The following is a 22,072-nucleotide window of genomic DNA, read 5'->3' as shown; positions in this document are numbered from 1 at the left end:
CGTAGTTCTTATCAAACTCTAAGGAATATGTCCAGGCAATTTCAACATTTCTTCTTTACAAGCTTGCCTTGCGGCCAAAGGTCCATGGTGACCACTCTCAAAATGCCTTCTTCAGGGGGAATGAGCGCAAGTGCTTTGTTGACAAGGAAGGATCAAATCGTCTTGTGCGTGTTGGTCATCTCCCCACGACACAAAGACTGTGAAAACCTCTTCAAAGCAGAAGACACATTGAAATTTTGTGGTGTTGCCGGGCGGTGGTGGCGCACGCCTTTAATCCCAGCACTCGGGAGGCAGAGGCAGGTGGATCTCTGTGAGTTCGAGACCAGCCTGGTCTACAAGAGCTAGTTCCAGGACAGGCTCCAAAACCACAAAGAAACCCTGTCTCGAAAAACAAAAAAAAAAAAAAAAACAAAAAAAAAAAAGGAAAAAAAAAGGAATTTTGTGGTGTTAACATTTTAAAATCAAATCTAGACTAAGTTGTTTGTATCGCAGAGTTGATTGTGAAGCATTTCCCCATCATATTTTTCTCACGCTTTCATTGAGAAAACCATTGCTGTGGAGCCACTTCTGTCCTAAAAGAGTATGCCCGTGTCAGGCTACCTTTGTACATACTTCTGTCATTCAAACACCGTGAAAATCAGTTTGGTTCCATGGCTGTTCCTGTTTATAACTCCATTGTCAAACTTACGTTTTATTTATTCTAAGTTTTCAGTTGAAAGTTTTAGTTATCTGTGTTCAGTTAGGACAGAGTGTTTGTTTAATCTGTGAAAGGCTAAATTCTTGGATCACCTATAAGTCCAGACTTTTGTGGGCTATTTATTGCTCTTTCCATGAGCTATAACTGTAGCTATCAGTTGATGTGTGACTATATGCTGCTGCTTTTGAATATTAGGCTTGTTGACTTCATGTCCAGCTTCAGATCAGTTAGGGCTTTGAACTCTGCCCTACATTTTCAGAAATACCTTTGTTGACATTTGTTTCTACAAATAGCATGGAAAGAATTTAGATGTCTTTCTTTCTGTTCCTTTGAGTGTGGTGCTGAGGATCAACCAGAACTTCTCACATGCCAGGCATTCACTCTGCCACTGACTCATACTCTAGCCCCCTCTTTTACTTCTTAAGAATTATCTGGCAATATAGGCCATATTGTATGACATTTTTTTGCCTTGTGTAAATCAAGAGACACTTGCTGGAAGGTCTTGGGGAGTAATAGCAAGTTTTACTTAATTTTTTTAAAATGGATATTTCATACAGTAGTCTTTTTTAGAAAAATTATTATTATTATTATTATTATTATTATTATTATTATTATTATGTGGGCAGCGAGTATGTGCTGGTACCCGTGGAAGTCCTTCCTAAGAGGATTTTGGGTCTCCTGGAACTGGAGTCAGGTAGCTCTGAAGCACCCAGTGTGCTTGCTAGACCCCAGCCTGGGTCCTCTGAAAGAGTAGCCTCTGAACCGCAATCTCCTGCCCCCTAAAAATGCAAACTGTGAGAACTGCGGACCTCTAATATTACACAATTGAGAACTTAGATGGAACTTAAATTATATTTTACTCAAGAGGCTGAAGCAGGAGGAGGGAGGAGTGTGTTCAAGGCTACTCTGGGTCTCAGTGAATTTGAGGTCAGCCTGGGCTATATAGGAAGGTGCTTTTCCAAAAATGTAGCCCACGACTAGAGATGTAGTTCAGCTGCTAGAGTGTCTGAGAGAGTATGATAGTGTGGTGTGCACAAAGCCCTAGGTCTGACCCCATCTCTGAAGCCCAGGTGTGGTAGCTCAGCCTGTTATCTCAGCATTTTGGAAGCAGAGAGGCAGGAGAATCAGAAGTCAGAGTCATCTCTCACTGTACAGTGAGTTTAAAGCCAGCCTAGTTCCCATGATTGTCTCAAAACCAACACCCTCAAAACAAACCCACCAAACAAAGCCGTTAAAGTGTAGTAAGTATTTACCTTATTATTAGGAATCTTTGTTGTTGTTATGTTTACTTAAACAGTTTTAAGGGCTGGAAAGATAGCCTAGTGGTTAAGGGCCTTGGCTGTTCTTGCAGAAGAACTGAGTTCAGTTCCTAATATCCCTACGGCAGTTCACAACTATCTATGTCTCCAGTCCCAGGGGCTCTGATACCTTCTGTCCTTCACTGGCACTGCATGAAGGTGGTACACAAACATACATGTAGACAAAAACCATACACGTGAAAATAAATAATATTAAGAATATTTTTTAAATGGCAGTTCATCAGAAGTTAAAATTCATATTTCTAATGAACAGCTTATCAAAAAGTAATATTTATTGTAACCATTTTCTTTATGATTTATAAAAATGGTGTATATAGATTGTGTAAAACTTGGAAATAAAAGTGTAAGAATGAATAAAATCACCTTAATTCTATTATTGCTAATTACAAAATTAATGGATGAATTTAAAAATATTGTAACATAAATATTTATCTTACAGGAAGGAAGATGCCTGGAGCGAAGTTATGCATCCAAACCCACTTTGAATGTAAGTATACATTTAAAAAGCACCATATAGTTTCAAGAACTTAAAGCAATGTTGCCAGTAGAAACACACATGTTGCTAGGCATGGTGATGCATGCTTGCAGCGTGAGCTCTCAGGAAGGTGAGGCCAGAGGCCCTATCTCCAGCAAATCAACCAAAGCACATTTGCATATATTTAGGTCTTGAATGTATTTGACAATTAACAAGGTTATGCAGTTAGGGAAAGCTAACAGTGCACATACTAAGTTCCTGCATTATCACGTTCATTCAGTCTGTGAGTAATTCTCTATAATCCACTATAAAACAGTTTCCTCTAAAACTGTGGAGTAGCTGGGCGGTGGTGGCACACCCCTTTAATCCCAGCACTTTGGAGGCAGAGGCAGGAGGATCTCTGTGAGTTCAAGACCAGCCTGGTCTACAAGAGCTAGTTCCAGAGAGGCTCCAAAGCTACAGAGAAACCCTGTCTCAAAAAAACCAAAACCAACCAATCAAACAAACAGAAACCCTGTGGAGTAGTCTTTCTTTATTGTGATGAGCCCCATTGCATTGTGGGTGGTGCAATGCAGTGGACGTGGGGGATTTGACATGAGAGGGGCTGGCTGACTGCTTGGGGTAGAAAGGTCTCTACTTCATTCCCTAGTTACTGCTTTCTGCCTTTGTCTATAGGTTCCCAAAGTGACACCAATTCTTTCCATCCTTTTCAAAATGTCACGTTTAGTAGGAGATTGTAGAATCCAAATGTGAGGGAAATGTGTTTCATAGTATTGATGAGGACTTTCATCTACCTTTTCTTATTTTATAGTTTAGGATATTATGGTTCTGGCTGTGTCCTAATTGGTACTGTCCCAGGTAGCATACACATCTGGATTGTTAACCCAGAGTGTTTGTCAGTAAAGGAGCATTTAGTTAGCGTTGTTTATTTTTTATTTAAAAATTAATAGCACTGTCCTCGTTAGTATAGTGGTGAGTATCCCCGCCTGTCACGCGGGAGACCGGGGTTCGATTCCCTGACGGGAAGCCAAAAAAAAAAAAAAAGAAAAGAAAAAAATTAATAGCACTGGAAAAATGACTGAGTAGCCAAGAGCATTTTCTGACTGGGCGGTGGTGGCGCATGCCTTTAATCTCAGCATTTGGAAGGCAGAAACAGGCGGATCTGTGTGAGTTCGAGGCCTACAGAGTGAGTTCCAGGACAGCCAGGGCTGTTAAACACAGAAACCCTGTCTCGAAAAACCAAAAAAATATTAAAATAAAAAAGAGCATTTGTTGGTCTTCCAGAAGACCTGAATTTAGTTCCCAGTATTCAAGTTAGTAGTTTTAAAACTACTGTTGCTAGATATGGTGAGGAGGCAGAGGGGGCAACTCTGATTTCATGGCCAGTCAGCACTACCTATCAAGTTCCATGCTGGCCAGTTATGTGTCAGAGAAACAAAACAAAGAAAGAAAGAAAAGAAAATCAAAAACAAAAACAAACTGTATTATCTGGGGTTTATGCATGCATGGTGCATGTGTGTTGGTATGTATGCACACATGTGTGTTGTATGTATGCACACATGCACTCTCGTGTGTACATACATGTGGAAGTGAGAGGACAGCCTTGCAGGTTATAAGGTGAGCATTGAAAGTCCTTTACCTGCTGAGCCACCCTCACTGCCCCAGGTTTTAAAGCTTTGACTAAAGCAAAACTGGAACTTAAGCTTCTGGCCTTAAACCTTCCAGAGAGAAGTGGGAGGGATTTTTATGTCTGCTTTAGAATTTGCCTTAATTTCTTCCTCCACGTTGCTCATTCTCTCACTGTGTCTCCCCCCCCCCCCCCCCCCCCCCCCCCGTATCCTGCTCCCCAGCCTACTGTGGATTGAGCCCAGGGCCATGTGCCTGCTAGACAAGCATTCTACCCCTGAGCTCTACCCAAGTCTTGTCTTTGTGGTGTGCCGTGGTGCTTTCCAGCTGCTCAAATATTATTTTAATCCTTGCTAACTATTCATAAGTGGTCTGAGTATGAATGTTTAATAAATGAAACATGATTTGAATATGCCTATGCTAATTTTTACCTTTTTCTGCCTTGCCAGGAAGTGGTTATAGTAAGTGCTATAAGAACTCCTATTGGATCCTTCCTGGGCAGCCTTGCCTCTCAGCCAGCCACTAAGCTTGGTTCTATTGCAATTCAGGGAGCTATTGAAAAGGCAGGTCAGTGGTTGCATTGTTTGGAGTTGAGGGGGCCAAATGATTGGGGGATACATAACTGTTTTGCATTTACTGTATATATAACTTAGAAATTATGTGGTTCCTGCATATCTAAATTCCCTTGAGCTTAATAGGAATGAAACTCAAAACTAACAGGAAGGAGAAATCCTTCCTGCTCCATGTCATGTAATTTGCTTGGTAATCTTAATTATTAAATTGAATATTAGAAGAGAAGGTTCAGTGACTAAGAGCACTGGCTACTCTTCCTGAGGACTTGGGTTCAGTTTCCAGCACCCACATGGCAGCTCACAGCTGTCGGCAACTCCAGTTCTGGATGATCCTGTGCCCTTTTCTGGCCTCTCTGGGTCCTGCATGCACATGGCGCACAGACATCCATACAGGGGAAACACCCGTATACATAAAATAACATAAGTAAAATCCTAAAAAAGAAATTGAGTAAATCCAGGACATTCCTTTCTGCTGTTTTTAAAAGGAATTCCCAAAGAAGAAGTGAAGGAAGTCTACATGGGCAATGTCATCCAAGGGGGTGAAGGGCAGGCCCCCACAAGGCAAGCGGCATTGGGTGCAGGTATGACGAACACGTTTGCTGTTATACTTAATGTTCTTGAAAATGTCAAGGCCATTTCAGCTAAACGAGTAAATGAATGATTCTTATAGAAAAGAACATTTGTAGATTATGGTCACATGCTCTATTTTAATTATACAATTATATTTGAAAAATGACTTTCATTTTTTTCAAAAGTATGATTTATGTTGGCGTTAGGTTTACCCATTTCCACTCCATGCACCACGGTAAACAAGGTCTGCGCGTCAGGAATGAAAGCCATCATGATGGCCTCCCAAAATCTTATGTGCGGACATCAGGTAAGAGACATCTGTTTTAATAGATTGGGATCGTGGGGGGCACGGGAGAGAGTAGAAGGGGAGGGGAGCAGAGAGAAATGTATAGTTTAATAAAAACCATAAAAAAAATTTAAAAAAGAAGCACTTGTTTTATCTGTCACTTAAAATAATTTCAAATCCTAGAAAACACCAAATATCTAAGCACATTTATGCTGTGTTGGTGAGATTCATTATTTCTACTGCATGCATATGAGTGTTTTACCTGTATGTCTGTGAACCACATGTGTGCCTGGCGTTCAGAGGCCAGAAGAGGGCACTGGACCCCTGGAACGGGAGTTAGAGACAGTTATGAGCCACTCTGGGTATACAGTATAAAACTCAGGTCCTGTGGAGAACAACATACGCTCTTTACTGCTGGGCCACATTTCTAGCCTACTTTCCACTCCCTTTTAAAAGATTTATTTCCTTTATGTGTGTTAGTGTTCTGCTTGCATGTATGTTTGTGTGCCTCATACATGTCTGGGGCCCATGGAGGTCAGAAGAGAGTATTGGATATCCTGTTGAATGGTGCTGGACTACTATGTGGGTGCTGGGAATTGAACCTGGGTCTTTGGAAGGCCATTGGCCTTCTCTCCAGCCCCCTTTGTTTTAAAAAGATTTATTTTTTACTTGTGTGTGTGTGTGTGTGTGTGTGTGTGTGTGTGTGTGTGTGTGAGTGTGTGTGTGAGTGAATGCCACATGGACAGACCTGTAGGGGTCTGAATACAATGCTGGATCCTCTGGAGTTAGAGGTGGGTGTAAGCTGCCTGATGTGAGTGTTAGAAACTGAACTCCAGCCCTGAGATTCTCTTCTGTTAAACACATGCCCCGTTCTAGCATTTGTGAGGCAGAAGAAGGAGAATTTAAGTTTGAGGCCTGTTGCTTGAAATCTTATCTTTGTCTAAGACTGAGAAGAGAGGCTGCTCAGTGCGAGCTGTGGCATTCAGAAGCTGTGTCTGGGCTTAAGAACTAACCCTTCATCAGTTCTCAGATGGACGGATACTGAAGTAGCCACAGATGCAGAGTCACAGGGAAACACACGTCTTTATTAGAATTTATTTCTAGACGTTCTAGCTTGCCATTGTATGTCACAACCAGGCTAAAGGTCAGCATGACATGTTTTCATATTATTTCTCACATATGTAAAAAACATACTTATGGGGCTGGAGAAATGGCTCAATGGTGAGAACCCTTCAGAGGACCTGTGTTCAGTTGCCAGCACCCAGACAGTGGCTCACAGTCATTTCTACTCCAGTTCTAGGGTATCAGGCATGATGCACAGACACACATGCAGGCCAAAAACTCATATGTAATTGGGCTTTCTTTTTTATTCTACCCAGCTCCCAAATGAATACATGGAGACTTATTCTTATTTATGAATGCCCAGCATTGGCTTGTCTTGTTTCTTGCCAGCTTTTCTAACTTAAATTATCCCATTTCTCTTTAACTATGTTTTGCCTCTGGACTTTTTACCTTTCTATATTTTCTGTCTTCCCTTCTTACTCTGTGGCTGGCTGTGTGGCTGGCCCTGGCATCCTCCTCTCCTCCTTCTTTTCTTGTTCCTCCCTCTTCTTCCTCTCCCCCAGCGTAGATTTCTCCTCCTATTTATTCTCTCTGCCTGGCAGCCCTGCCTGTTTCTTTCCTGCTTAGCTACTGGCCATTCAGCTCTTTATTAGATCAATCAGGTGTTAGACAGGCAAAGTAACACCGCTTTACAGAGTTAAACAAATACAACATAAAAGAATGTAACACATCTTTGCATCATTAAACAAATGTTCCACAGCATAAACAAATGTAACACATCTTAACCACAACACTCATATACATAACAGAGATAATGGAAACGAAAAAACCAAACCATACCTCTGTGCTCTCTTTCAAAGAAGAAAAGGGTGCACTGAGGTCTGAGGTGTTGTGACAGGGACCATGTCACACAAACAGCTTGTGCACACCCTAGAAACTTCACAGTTATAGAAGGCCCTGCCCCCTGCCCCCATCCTGTCCTACCACTTTGGATACTCTGCTACTTAAAAGTGGAGAAACTTTGGGTAGGTAGATATGTGGAAGACTTGTTACTAAATCTGACTATTTTCTACTGAGTACTTAGGATTTATGAAACTAGAACAGTGAACAAGACAACTTTGAAAAATACTGAAAATAGGGATGGAGAGATGGGTCAGAGGTTAAGAGCATTGGCTGTTGTTCCAGGGGTCCTAAATTCAGTTCTCAGCACCCGTATGGTGGCTCACAAGCATTTATTTATTTATTTATTTATTTATTTATTTTAAAGCTATTTATTTTTTATTTTTTTTAAATTTATTTATTATGTATACAGTGTTCTGCCTGCATGCATACCTGCACCCCAGAAGAGGACACCAGATCTCATTATAGATGGTTGTAAGCCACCATGTGGTTGCTGGGAATTGAACTCACGACCTCTGGAAGGGCAGTTAGTGCTCTTAACCACTGAGCCATCTCTCCAGCCCTTCACAAGCATTTATAATGAGATCTGATGCCCTCTTCTAGACTGCAAGGACACATGTAGTCAGAACACTGTATATATAATAAACAAATAAATCTTAAAAATATTAAAAACAAGTCCTAAAGAATTACTGAGTGAAAGGATTTAAATTTTTGGAAGTTGCCAAATGCTTTTCAAAACTTACCAGGTCCATCTTCCAAAAGTTAAGTGTAGTCAAATCTTTGACTGATTCTTATCTTTTTCTTTGTTTGCTTTGTGTTTTCTGAGACAGTGTCTCATTTAGCCCAGGCTGGCCTCAGCCTCACTAAGTACCTGAAAATGAACTTGAACGCCTGCTCCTCCTGCCTGAGCTTTCCAAGTGCTAGGATTATAGATGTAATCTAACTTTAATGTAATTGTCACTGACTATTTTAAACCACTGTTTTCTAATGGGAGCGAGTCGTGAAGAGGGCATTCACCATGTAACCGTGGTTAGTAAAGCTATACAGCTGACAGCTGTGTGTGGAGTGCAGCAGCCTGCAGCTCTGAACTGACCTAGGCTTTGCTGTGCTCTGAGCAGGATGTGATGGTGGCAGGTGGGATGGAGAGCATGTCAAATGTCCCATATGTGATGAGCAGAGGAGCAACACCATATGGCGGGGTAAAACTGGAAGACCTGATTGTGAAAGATGGGCTAACTGATGTCTACAATAAAATTCATATGGTAAGTGCTACTTTTAAGAAATGTGCATGTGTTGGTACTCATGGAAGCCAAAAGGTGTCAATCCCTGGGAGCTGGAATCGAGAAGAATCTAACTGGAGTTCTCTGCAAGAAGTCTGTGCTCCCAGTTGCTGAGGTCTTTCCAGCCCCCAAATGCTGTTTTTTTTTTTGTTTGTTTGTTTTTCGAGACAGGGTTTCTCTGTGGTTTTGGAGCCTGTCCTGGAACTAGCTCTTGTAGACCAGGCTGGTCTCGAACTCACAGAGATCCGCCTGCCTCTGCTTCCCGAGTGCTGGGATTAAAGGCGTGCGCCACCACCGCCCACCAAATGCTGTTTTAATAGGGAGTGCCGTTTAATACATAATCCTTGACTTTTCATAACACATGTATTTTTAATACTTTTATGGTGGGTTCTATAAATGTTTTAGTCATTCACTTTATAAAAGTATTTTGCTATGTCCACTTCTTTAGCGTCGATCACCTATTAAAAAGCTGCCCCATACTTGATTGAGGTATTTCCTCCTAAAATGGCAATTGTTTCTTTCCTGCAACTATTAGAAGACAAGCCACGAGGGAACATCACCTAGAGTAGAGGAAGGGAATTAGAGAAATGGAATTGAAGCCTTAACCACTGAGTTACGCAAAGGTAATTTTTCCTCCTTTCCCAGGGTAACTGTGCTGAGAACACTGCGAAGAAGCTGAACATTGCACGAGGCGAACAGGATACTTACGCCATCAGCTCTTACACCAGGAGTAAAGAAGCCTGGGATGCAGGGAAGTTTGGAAATGAAATCACTCCTGTCACGGTCTCAATAAAAGGTAGAGGAGGCATTTCCAAAGTAAATTTCAAGTTTATAGACATTTGTCTTTTCTTTGTTACATTTTACTTTTTTTGTTTGGGTTTTTATTTGTTTATTTGTTTTTTGTTGTTGTTGTTTTTAATTTTATTTTAATTTTATTTATTTATTTATTAAAGATTTCTGTCTCTTCCCCGCTACCGCCTCCCATTTCCCTCCCCCTCCCCCAGTCAAGTCCCCCTCCCTTGTCAGCCCAAAGAGCAATCAGGGTTCCCTGCCCTGTGGGAAGTCCAAGGAACCCCCACCTCCATCCAGGTCTAGTAAGGTGAGCATCCAAACTGCCTAGGCTCCCCCAAAGCCAGTACGTGCAGTAGGATCAAAAACCCATTGCCATTGTTCTTGAGTTCTCAGTATTCCTCATTGTCCGCTATGTTCAGCGAATCCGGTTTTATCCCAGGCTTTTTCAGACCCAGGCCAGCTGGCCTTGGTGAGTTCCCGATAGAACATCCCCATTGTCTCAGTGTGTGGGTGCACCCCTCGCAGTCCTGAGTTCCTTGCTCGTGTTCTCTCTCCTTCTGCTCCTGATTTGGACCTTGGGATTTCAGTCCGGTGCTCCAATGTGGGTCTCTGTCTATATCTCCTTTCCTAGCCTGATGAGGGTTAATATTCAGGAGGATGACTATATGTTTTTCTTTGGGTTCTCCTTCTTATTTAGCTTCTCTAGGATCACTAATTATAGGCTCAATGTCCTTTATTTATGGCTAGAAACCAAATATGAGTGAGTACATCCCATGTTCCTCTTTTTGGGTCTGGCTTACCTCACTCAGGATAGTGTTTTCTATTTGCATCCATTTGCATTCAAAATTCAAGAAGTCCTTGTTTTTTACTGCTGAGTAGTACTCTAATATGTATATATTCCATACTTTCTTCATCCATTCTTCCATTGAAGGGCATCTAGGTTGTTTCCAGGTTCTGGCTATTACAAATTATTTATTTGTTTTGTTTTTCAAGAAAGGGTTTCTCTGTGTAGTCCTGACTGTCCTGGAACTCACAGAGATCTGCCTGCCTCAGCCTTTTCAGTGCTGGGATTAAAGGCATGAGCCACCACCATCCAGCTAGCTTTTACTTTTAATAAATTTTCCGTGTTGTAGAACTGATGTTTCCATTTTAAATGAGTGTTATCTTTGTTCATTCGAGCTGAACATGTTAACAGTTCTGCTTAAGTTAAGACAGGGGAGGGTTACAGGTCATCCAAGTATACAGTGCACTAAGCTTACTATTTTATAAAGTATTTTTAAATTTATTTCTTTGGTCTTGTGCTTATGTGGCATGTGCATGCTGTGGTGTAGCTGCAGGCGTTGGTTCTCTTCTCCCCCATGTATGTTCCAGGGGTTCAGGGGAGGGCATCAGGCTTAGTAGAAAGCTGGTGAATATTGTATACATAATAAATAAATAAATATTAAAAAAAGGGGGGGCTGGAGAGATGGCTCAGCGGTTAAGAGCATTGCCTGCTTTTCCAAAGGTCCTGAGTTCAATTCTCAGCAACCACATGGTGGCTCACAACCATCTGTAATGAGGTCTGGTGCCTTCTTCTGGCCTTCAGGCATACATGCAGAAAGAATATTGTATACATAATAAATAAATAAATATATATTAAAAAACAAAGAAAGCTGGTGTACTTACTGTTTTTGAGAAAATGTATTTATTAGAATTCTTTCTCAGCCGGGCGGTGGTGGCGCACGCCTTTAATCCCAGTACTCGGGAGGCAGAGGCAGGCGGATCTCTGTGAGTTTGAGGCCAGCCTGGTCTATAAGTGCTAGGTCCAGGACAGGCTCCAAAAGCTACACAGAAAAACCCTGTCTCAAACAAACAAACAAACAAACAAACAAAACAAAAAGAATTCTTTCTCATGTAAGTGACATATAGCAGATACATTTTAAATTTATTCTCCTTTTTTCTTTTCTTTCAGTTTCTCGACACAGAGAAACCTGTTTCTGGAGCCTGTCCTGGAAGTCCCTCTGTAGACCAGGCTGGCCTTGAACTCAGAGAGATCTGCCTGTCCCTTCTTCCCAAGTGCTGGGATTAAAGGGGTGTGCCCCCACTGTCTGGCCTTGCATTTATTCTTAAAAAGATTTTATTCTTACTATATTGTGTGTGATTTATATACACATAAGTACAGGATCCTGAAGATGCCACTCAAACTGGAGAAACAGGAGGTTGTGAGTTGCCTCACGTGGGTGCTGAGAATCAAGCTTGAGTCCTCTGGAACAATATTGTATGCTCTTCACCGCTGAGCTGTCTATCCAGCCCCACTTACACTTATTATTAGTGTGCATATGTATGTGTGCACGTGTGCTCCATGGCCTGCATGTGGAAGTCAGAGGACAATTTGTATAATCAGTTTTGGTTTTTGCTACATGTACATGGTTTCTGGGCATTGAACTCAGATTGTCAGGCTTGCATGGTGAGCACTCTGTCTGCTGAGCCACCTCACTGACCCTAAAAAGTACTTTTTAAAATGGATTTATATTAGAAGTCAACATCCAGAAATGAAGGATGAATGGCATCCACCTCTAGAGCTCTGAGTCAAAGAAAGCAGTCCAACAAATCCATGGTACAGACTTATTACTTGGTTGGATCACTTCCCAATGATCAGTGTGCGTGGGTGATAGGAATGCTTTATCACGCAGCACTGGCTGGGCTCTACCCTTGAAGTACAGTGAGGTCTGTGATCATAGACAGGGCTGGGAGACGGGGAGTGCAGGCACAGGCAGGAGGATGTATGTGCATTTGAGGCCAGCTTGGTCCACAAACTGAGCTTCAAGACCACTAGGACTACATAGAGAGATCATCTCAAAAATGAGGGCGAGTGGAATAATGGGTTGTGGGTGTAGGCTTCACTTCTAGATGGACACTTGTTTGGAATGGCTTAAAGTGCATCCGAGGTACCATGTTTAGCAGTTTCTCCCCGAGGGGCCATTTGTTGTCCGGACTGCGTGATTACTTAGCATCTCAATTTTAGGTAAACCAGATGTGGTGGTGAAAGAAGATGAAGAGTACAAGCGTGTTGACTTCAGTAAAGTGCCCAAGCTGAAGACTGTGTTCCAGAAAGAAAATGGTGAGTACTAAGAAATCAGACATGAGTTAATATGCAATGTTTAGTATTGAATTTGCCTAACGTTTTTTAAAGATTTTTTTTTCTGTGTGTTTGACCTGCATGTGTGTCTATGCACCACTTTGTACCTGGTGTCCTTGGAGTTAGAAGATGACCTATAAATCCCTGGGACTGGTTACAGCTGTGAGCTGCCATCTGGGTTCCTCTGGAAGAGAAGCTAGTGCTAACTGCCAAACAATTTAATTAGCCCTTGCCTAACAGTTTAAACAAAGTAACTGTAGAAAACATCTAGATGTTACTTAACATGTATAGATACTGTATTCAAATAAAATTAGCCAAATAATAAAAATTCAAGGTATGTTTAAATTTGTTTAACAGTTCATATCTTTAATATATTAAGTCCTAGCATGGGAGAGGGGATTATATAACATGGCTGGAGAATTGAATTTTCAGAGGCAGGTATCTCCATAGTTTGTGAACTGAAAAATACAAATTTACATAATACATTCCTTGAGGCTTCTGCTGATGGCTGTGTTCACTGGTATACTAAATATATAAATATACTAGCTGGGCGGTGGTGGCGCATGCCTTTAATCCCAGCATTTGGGAGGCAGAGGCAGGCGGATCTCTGTGAGTTCGAGACCAGCCTTGTCTATAAGAACTAGTTCCAGGACAGGCTCCAAAACTACAGAGAAACCCTGTCTCGAAAAACCAAAATATATATAATATATAAATAAGCCTCGCTTAGTGTATGTTACCCCAGAATGTTGGGACAAATGGAGTCTATGTTCTGAATATCCTTTGGGGAGGCTGTCCATGTTAGGCAAGTACTCTTCTATTGAGTGATATGCCTAGCCCTAAATTTCTGAGTGGTTTGGAGCCCTCAACTTTGAGAAAATATAAGCTTTTCCATGTTGGCTGTGTGCAGCTGTGATAATCTGCGGTTAGTTTTTCCTCTTTCTTGAAAGAGTTGCTCAGTTCTAAGTATAGAAATCACCAGTCGCCTTTTTGTCAGCATAATAAAAACATATTGTAAACAGTGGTGGCACACACCTTTAATCCCAGCACTCAGGATAGAGAGGCAGGTGGGGCTTTTGAGTTTAAGGCCAGTGTGGTTTACAGAGAGAGTTCCAGGACAGCTAGGGATATACAGAAAATCCCTGTCTTGTAAAACCAAGAAAAAAAATCAATACAAACAAAAAAACCTTTAAAAAACAAAATACATGTTAAACTGGACATGGTCATTGATTTCTTGGGAGGAAGAGGCAGGTGGATTTCTGTGAGTTCCAAAGCAATCAAGGTTCCATAGCAAGATTGTTTAAAAAAAAAAAGAAAGAAAGAAAGAAAAAAGGGCAGAGAGAGATGAGATCGAGGCCAACCTGGTCTACAGAGCAAGTTCCAGAACAGTCAGGCAGGGCTACTCACAGAAGAATTCTGTCTTGAAAAACCAAAATTAAAAGAAAACAAAATAAGCCAGGCATGGTGGCACATACCTTTAATTCCAGTGCTTGGGAGGTGTAGGCCCGAGGATTTCTGTGAGTTCCTGGACAACTAGGGCTGTTACACAGAAAAACCCTGTCTTGAAAAATCAGAAATAAATAAATAAATAGACTAATGCAGGGTTTCCATTGTCAATATTAAATAGCTTCATGGTACACAAAATGATTTCAAGTATATAGCTGAGTGATTTTAGTATTCAACTTCAAGTGACTGTAGAGAACACCTGATTCTGACAGGGCTTTGGGGTGCTGAGAGGAAGCATGAGAGTTAGTCCCGTACCCGCGCCTCCACTACTGCAGACATGCACAGTGAACAGCAGACATTCACTGTAGAGCCAGCTCTGCGCGTGTTTCCCCAGGGCAGAAATTACCTCCAGGCCTGTCTATAACTTGTCTATATATTTGACAAGGCAGACAGTGCTCTGTGGGTATTTGTGGGAGAGAAGAGGATGGACTCAGAAGAATGTGTGACTTTACGTTTTGTTGATTTCAGGCACAGTAACAGCTGCCAATGCCAGCACACTGAACGACGGAGCAGCTGCTGTGGTTCTCATGACTGCAGAGGCCGCCAAGAGGCTCAATGTGAAGCCACTAGCACGAATCGCGGGTAGATGCTCTCACCTTGTTTTTTCTTTTCTCTTTTTCTGGTATTGGGAATCCAGGGCAGTAAACTGTAAACACATTGTCTGTCAGGGCTAGTACTGCTGGGATGAAACACCACGATCAAAGCAACTTGGGGAGGAAAGATGTGTTCAGCTTATGCTTCCACATCACAGTTCATCATCAAAGGAGGTCAGGACAGAAACTCAAGCCGGAACCTGGAGGTGGGAGATGATGCAGAGGCCATGGAGGAAAACTGCATCTGGCTTGCTTCTTGAGGCTTTCTTTTTCAGAGGGTCTCACTTTAGTCATACAGGCTGGCTTGAACTCATTCTGTCTAGTCCAGGCTGGTTTTGATCTTATCTGCCTGGCACAGCATTCCTTATAGGCTTGTGCCACGAGGCCTGGTTTGACCATTTTTCTTTATTTCTCTCTCTCTCTCTTCCTCCCTCCCTCCCTCCCTCCCTCCCTTCCTTCCTTATTTAGTTAAAAAAAAAATTCTGTGTGCATGTATTTTCTTGCCTCTGGAGGCCTGGGCACTCCTCTCAATTGCTTCCTATCTTTAGTTCTGAGAACAGGATATCACCTTGGTAACACAGAATAGTGGAGTTGGCTTTCTATTTTGATTGATGTAGAAGTTCCTTTAATATTTTTGTTAATATATAATAATTTAATGATTTAAGGTGTTGGCAGTACTTTGGTGGGTAAAAGGTGCTTCTTGCCAAGTCTCATAACCTGAGTTGAAGCCCTGAAACTCATATGGTAGAAGGAAGAGAACTCATTCCCACCTCTGACCTCCACAGATGCCATGCCATGCATATGCCCACTCTCACACAAATACCCCGCCCCAATTTTTTTAAAAAAGAGTATTATTTAAAAACAAACAAACAAACAAAAACCCATGCCAGGCATGGTGGCACATCCCAGCACTCAGGAAGCGGAGGCAGATGGATTTCTCTGAGTGTGAGTTCTTTTGTAGAACAGGACAGTTAAGGCTGTTACAAAGAGAAACCTTACTCAGTGTCTGCATGTATGAGGTGTAGAGGTCAGAAGACAACTCTGTGGAGCTGGTTTTCTCCTTCTACCTTTGCTTGGGGTGTAGAGATTGAACTCAGGTCTGTATACTTTGTACAGTGAGTGTTTTACTGAGGGAGACATCATGTCAGCCCTTATTTTTACCTTTAAAATCTGTTGTGTCTAGATGTGGGATGTCCTTCTGTATGTGTTGCTTTTATTGGTTAAAGAAAAAAAAGTAGGTGGAGTCAGGCAGCCAGGCAGTGAGGGAAAAAGGTATGTATGCAGAAAATGAGGTAATGCCAGGGCCACATGGCAATGCATGGACTAATAGAAATGGGTTAATCTAAGATGTAAGAGCTAGCTAGAAATACGCCTGAGCCATCAGCCAGACAGTGTTGTAATCAATAGCTTCTGTTATCTTTGTGATTATTTGGGGTCTAGGCAGCCATGAAGTGAAAGTGCAGTTTGTTTACAGTGTCTTCTCTGTAAATAGAATTTATAATACATTTACTATTTTATTCTTAGCTTGTCATGACTAACTTATATTTGTGGTACTTGGGGTTGAACTAACAGCCTTATGAGCTCTACCCCTGATGCACCAGCTCTTGTGGTGTAATGGTTAATGCTCTGGACTCCTAATCTAGCGATCCAAGTTTGTTTCTTGGTGGAACCTGTTCCTTGAGGAAGAGACCTGGTCAGTCGTCCTCATCAACTTAGACCATGAAACCCAATATAAATGGCCTGCCCATGCGTGCTTCAGGGGGGGGGGGCATGCTTCGCTTTCACTTCTCATGTGCCAGCATTGCTGCCCCCTAGGGGTTAGAGACAGTTGTGAGATGACTGGTGTGGGTGCTGAGAACTGAACTCTGGTCCTCTAGTAGAACAGCATATGCTTGCAACTGCTCCCAGACCAGCAGTTCTCATCCTGTGATCCAAACACACCCCTCACAGGGGTCACATAGCAGACACATTACGATTCAGAACAGTAGCAAAATTCATTATGAAGTAGCAATGAAAATAATTTTATGGTTGAGGGTTACCACACATGAGGCTGTATTTATAGTGTCAGAGCATTAGGAAAGTTGAGAGCCACTGTCCTAGTGCCACAGTTTTAACCTCTTTCCAGACAAATCAGTGTCTTAGAGACTAAATTTTATTAAGAACAGAATCTTACGAAAGGAGCAAATGTGTAGCTGGGTGTGGTAGTATACACCTTTAATCCAAACACTTAGAAGGTTGGGGCAGGGATGTCCTGAATGTGAGTCTATCCTGGTCTATAGAGTAAGTTACAGCATAGGCACGGCTACATAGTGAGACCCTGCCTTAAAAAATAAAAAAGAGCAGGCCGGGCGGTGGTGGTGCACGCCTTTAATCCCAGCACTCGGGAGGCAGAGGCAGGTGGATCTCTGTGAGTTCGAGGCCAGCCTGGTCTACAAGAGCTAGTGCCAGGACAGGCTCCAAAGCTACAGAGAAACCCTGTCTCAGAAAAACTAAAATAAATAAATAAAAAATAAAAAAGAGCAAATACAGTCACACGGCACAGAGATTAGGCAATGCACATTTACTTGTTAGCTTTGCTTTTGAGTCTTATATACATGGATGAATCTTTGGGCATATGTAGAAGAGTTTAACAGTGTTTCTTTTTCAGCATTTGCTGATGCTGCTGTAGATCCTATTGATTTTCCAGTTGCGCCTGCATATGCTGTACCTAAGGTAAGAAAAGGTGATTTTGCTAACTTGTGCTTTGCTTATTGTATTAAGATTGCAGTTTTTTTGCCAGGCGATGGTGGCACACGCCTTTAATCCCAGCACTCGGGGGCAGAGGCAGGCGGATCTCTTGAGTTCGAGGCCAGCCTGGTCTACAAGAGCACAGGCACCAAAAACTACAGAGAAACCCTGTCTCGAAAATCCCACCCCTCCCCCCCAAAAAAAGATTGCAGTTTTTACATTTTACATGTTCATTTGCAGAACAGTGATAATTTGGTATTGAGTCTGTTCACTTCAGAAAATAGTTATGAGAGGAAACCTCAAAATTACCTTCATTAGAACAGATTATAAGTGGCTAGCTGCATCACCTGTAAATATGATGCTGAATGCATACACCTGGTGTGGTAAAGGAAAGGTACCCAGTCTAGAATAGAAAGTAAGTAGCTGCTTGCAGAGGTTTCTCCATGCTGACAGGAACCATGGACTGTATGTCTTGCAGGGAAGAGTTAACACTAGATACAATAAATCCACATTGTTTTCTGTGCTTTTAAAGGCAGACATACCAAGCCTGTGTGAACACATTAAGAGGTCATAGGCAAACAAAGATGCTCAGGACGTGGAACCCTGAACCTCAGGGGCTCAGGGTTCGGAGATCTCAGATGTGTTCAGCAAATATATGCTTACAAGGGATGTCCTCACCTTGACCTCTTGTTTGTGTGAAAAGGTCTTGAACTTGAGATCCTCCTACCTCAGCCTCCAGAGAGTTAGGACTGCAGGTGTATACTGCCCATCCGGCTAGAGCTGACATCTGGGAATAGTTTACAGGTAAAAAAAAAGGAGATGTAGACATAGACTAGAGAAGGTCCAGACACAACACAAGTAGCTGCAGATCTCACTGAAAGTTAATGCTCTAGATTTGCAGCCAGTGGCAAAATTTCTAAGGAAAGAGGACTTTAGAAATTTTTATTTTTATCAAGCTCTACATTTTTCTCTGCTGCCCTCCCTGCCTCTCCCTTCCCCACTTCAACCCTCCCCCAAGGTCCCCATGCTCCCAATTTACTCAGGAGATCTTGTCTTTTTCTACTTTCTACTTCCCATGTAGATTAGATCTATGTAAGTCTCTCTTAAGTGTCTGCATTGTTGTCTAAGTTCTCTGGGATTGTGGTTTGTAGGCTGGTTTTCTTTGCTTTATGTTTAAAAACCACCTATGAGTGAGTACATGTCATAATTGTCTGTGTCAGGGTAACCTCACTCAAGATAATGTTTTCTAGCTCCATCCATTTTCCTGCAAAATTCAAAATGTCGTTATTTTTTCTGCTGTGTAGTACTCCATTGTGTAAATGTACCAGTTTCCTTATCCATTCTTCGGTTAAGGGGCATTTAGGTTGTTTCCATGTTCTGGCTATGACAAACTAGAAATATTTTTTAAAAGTTATTATTATCGGGGGCTGGAGAGATGGCTCAGTGGTTAAGAGCATTGCCTGCTCTTCCAAAGGTCCTGAGTTCAATTCCCGGCAACCACATGGTGGCTCACAGCCATCTGTAATGGGGTCTGGTGCCCTCTTCTGGCCTGAAGGCATACACACAGACAGAATATTGTATACATAATAAATAAATATTTTTTTGTGTTTTATTAACGGTTTATTCTGTATCAATTACAATAAATAATAATTTCAGTTTTTCTTCACCCTGTTTCTATGTTTTCATGTGTTGAACAATCTTTGCATTCCAAAAGTAAATCCTAGCTGTTTAAATAAATATTTTTTTAGAAAGTTATTATTATCATAAGGATAATCAGCCCAAAAATCCCTTCCCCTCAAGATGAGGAACTAGTGAAACAAAACACGATCAAGACTTCACAGAAGGTATTTGTGTCTGAGGTAATCCCACAGCTTTTCTAGGGAACTGAGGGGACGTGTGGGAACAGACAAAACTCTGCAAGAACATAGAACTAAGTAACATACAGCCAGCAAGATACATGTTAGGGACATACAGCATGATGTACTGTCATGTAGAGTACATGTGGAATGTCCAGTTACATAAAAATTTCTGTATCTCTTAAAAGTAGACATCATAATGCATGGAAAACAAAATTCTGATTATAATACAAGGAGAAAAGCAAAATTTGAAAACAAACTCTTTCAAAAAGAAAAGAAAAGGAAAGCCTTTCCTATTTAAGTAACTAATTACATCAAGGGGGAAATATAAACCAAAACTGTAAAATTCCAGAAAATAACAAAAACAAGTTGATTGCTAAATATCTGGATAACCATCTAAAATTTATTTTTAGGTTCTTAAATATGCAGGATTGAAAAAGGAAGACATTGCCATGTGGGAAGTAAATGAAGCATTCAGTGTGGTTGTACTGGCCAACATTAAAATGCTGGAGATTGATCCTCAAAAAGTGAATATCCATGGAGGAGCTGTTTCTCTGGGCCATCCAATCGGGTTAGTACTGTAACAAATAACCCACCCAAGTTAATAGTAGCCTCTACTATCTATCTATCAGCTGTTTCACTGTGTCCCTCAAACATGATTTCTGGGTGATCACATCCCACAGCGAACAGACTTAGCACATCTGTGTTCTGAAATCTGTGTCTGAGTCGGAGTTTCTACTGCTGTGACAAAACACCACTCCTAAAGCAAGTTGGGGAGGAGAGGGTTGAAGGAACTCAGTATAGGAACTCAAAACAGGGCAGGAACCTGATGCAGAGGCCAGGAGAGGGTTGAAGGAACTCAGTATAGGAACTCAAAACAGGGCAGGAACCTGATGCAGAGGCCAAGGAGGGGTGCTGCTTACTTGCTTGCTCCTCATGGCTTGTTATAGAATCCAGGATCATCATTTCCGGTATGGTGCCTCCCCCATCAGTCACTAAGAAAATACCCTAGAGGGCTGGAGAGATAGCTCAGAGGTTAATAAGAGCACCAACTGTGGTCCTGAGTTCAATTCCCAGCAATCATATGGTGGCTCAGAACCATCTGATGAGATCTGGTGCCCTCTTCTGGCATTCAAGCATACATGCAGGCAGAACACTGGATACATAATAAAGATTTATTTATTTATTTATTTATTTATTTATTTATTTATTTAAAGAAAATACCCTAGAGTCTTATCCACAGCCTGATCTTCTGTTGGTGTTTTCTTTATCTAGCTTATGTTAAGATAACACAAACAATTCAGCACACTAAAAGTGATGAACAGTAAAGAAAACAAAACCTAGGCTTTTGTAAGAGCTGTAACCTCTTCCTGAAACTCATTTCCTCAACCGAAACGTAGTTAATGCAGCTACAAGTTCTGGCTAATAAGGTTTTCAAGAAGTTAATTTGGAGTGGAAACTCTTCTGGTTAGCTCTAAATTCTGTCCTTCATTAAAGAACCAAATGCTTTCTTGATCCTAGGATGTCTGGAGCCCGGATTGTTGTTCACTTGGCTCATGCCTTGAAGAAAGGAGAATTTGGTCTGGCCAGTATTTGCAATGGAGGAGGAGGTGCTTCTGCTGTGCTGATTGAGAAGCTGTAGACAGACAGCCTGTTTTAGGAGACAGTTCGATGTGATCAGAAACCCTGCTCAAGTGAACTTGACTCTCTTGGGCCAGCTTATATTCAACATAAGTTTTTCATTTTTTATTATTTTCTATTAAATTTTTTAAAAAAAAATAATCATTATATCCAAAACCTATTGAAAGTACAAATAAAAATTTCTTCTTTAATATTTTTAGTAAACTTGAACAGTCTGACACCACTATTTGAAATACCAGTGTTGGTGCTAGAGACCTGGTTCAGTGGTTAAGAGATCTGTTGCTAGCCAGGTGCCAGTGGCACAGCCTTTAATCCTAGCACTCAGGAGGCAGAGGCAGGCAGATCAGATCTCTGAATTCAAGGCCAGCCTGGTCTACAGAGCTAGTCTCATGACAGTCAGCCTGGGCTACACAAGACACCCTGTCTCGAAAAAACAAAACAAAGAGCATCTGTTGTTCTTGCACATGATGTTTGGTTCCAGGACCCATATTTGGTGTCACACAACCAGGGAGGACTTGCACACTATGTTGCCGATGCCAGAGATATATGAGATACTATGCTTCCTGACCTCACTAGCTGCTGGTATAAGGAGAGAGAAGCCATCCTGAGATACTTTGTAATGGGGGCTCTCTCCTGATGAGACTAGAGATCCAGCATTTTTACATCTAAATATACCAAGGAAATAGGATTAGGTCACAGATGGGTTTCTTCAGGAAGGCTGCTGATCACCATTGCAATTGCAGTAACAAGGCTCCTAGACTTTCCCAAGTCTCCAAATCATCTGTTTAACACCCAGCAAACTTCCCATTCTGCCATTAGAATGAACAGAGTAAGACTGTGGCTTTTTATATTTTCTGTTTTTGAACTTTAATCTTTGGGCAGTCAAAATTGGTTTCAAATAAAGTTATATGAGTACCAATGAAAAGTAGATGGTTAAATCTTCCAAGTGAGCATAAACAATAGCAATTCATGTCAACTAAGTCAGCACTGACAATCCTTACAGGAATCCTACAGAGCAGGAGGAAACAGTCACAAATATGAGAGCACGGCAAAGA

General features: G+C 41.6%; 1 protein-coding gene and 1 non-coding gene across 2 annotated transcripts in view; both read left to right on the top strand.

The window, feature by feature from the left end:
- The window catches only part of Acat1 (acetyl-CoA acetyltransferase 1), a 28,159-nt gene extending 6,951 nt beyond the window's left edge, over positions 1-21,208 (top strand). Inside the window, exons 2-12 of the mRNA XM_041638645.1 lie at positions 2,456-2,503; positions 4,567-4,684; positions 5,175-5,270; positions 5,466-5,566; positions 8,626-8,769; positions 9,433-9,583; positions 12,584-12,679; positions 14,669-14,782; positions 17,441-17,505; positions 19,790-19,947; positions 20,898-21,208. Coding sequence (XP_041494579.1) covers positions 2,456-2,503; positions 4,567-4,684; positions 5,175-5,270; positions 5,466-5,566; positions 8,626-8,769; positions 9,433-9,583; positions 12,584-12,679; positions 14,669-14,782; positions 17,441-17,505; positions 19,790-19,947; positions 20,898-21,018 — 1,212 coding nt within the window. The 3' untranslated portion in view covers positions 21,019-21,208. The remainder of the gene's footprint in view (positions 1-2,455; positions 2,504-4,566; positions 4,685-5,174; positions 5,271-5,465; positions 5,567-8,625; positions 8,770-9,432; positions 9,584-12,583; positions 12,680-14,668; positions 14,783-17,440; positions 17,506-19,789; positions 19,948-20,897) is intronic.
- Positions 3,447-3,518, top strand: Trnad-guc. Its single transcript has one exon. It is a non-coding gene; the product is annotated as a tRNA-Asp (tRNA).
- Positions 21,209-22,072: the final 864 nt, after the last annotated feature.

Source organism: Microtus oregoni, unplaced genomic scaffold (genome assembly GCF_018167655.1).
Source record: "Microtus oregoni isolate MIOR12 unplaced genomic scaffold, Mior012 000055F_ref0000237, whole genome shotgun sequence".
Classification (NCBI taxonomy): domain Eukaryota; kingdom Metazoa; phylum Chordata; class Mammalia; order Rodentia; family Cricetidae; genus Microtus; species Microtus oregoni.
Note: the sequence above shows the minus strand (reverse complement) of the source record. Positions and strands in the feature narration are given on the sequence as shown.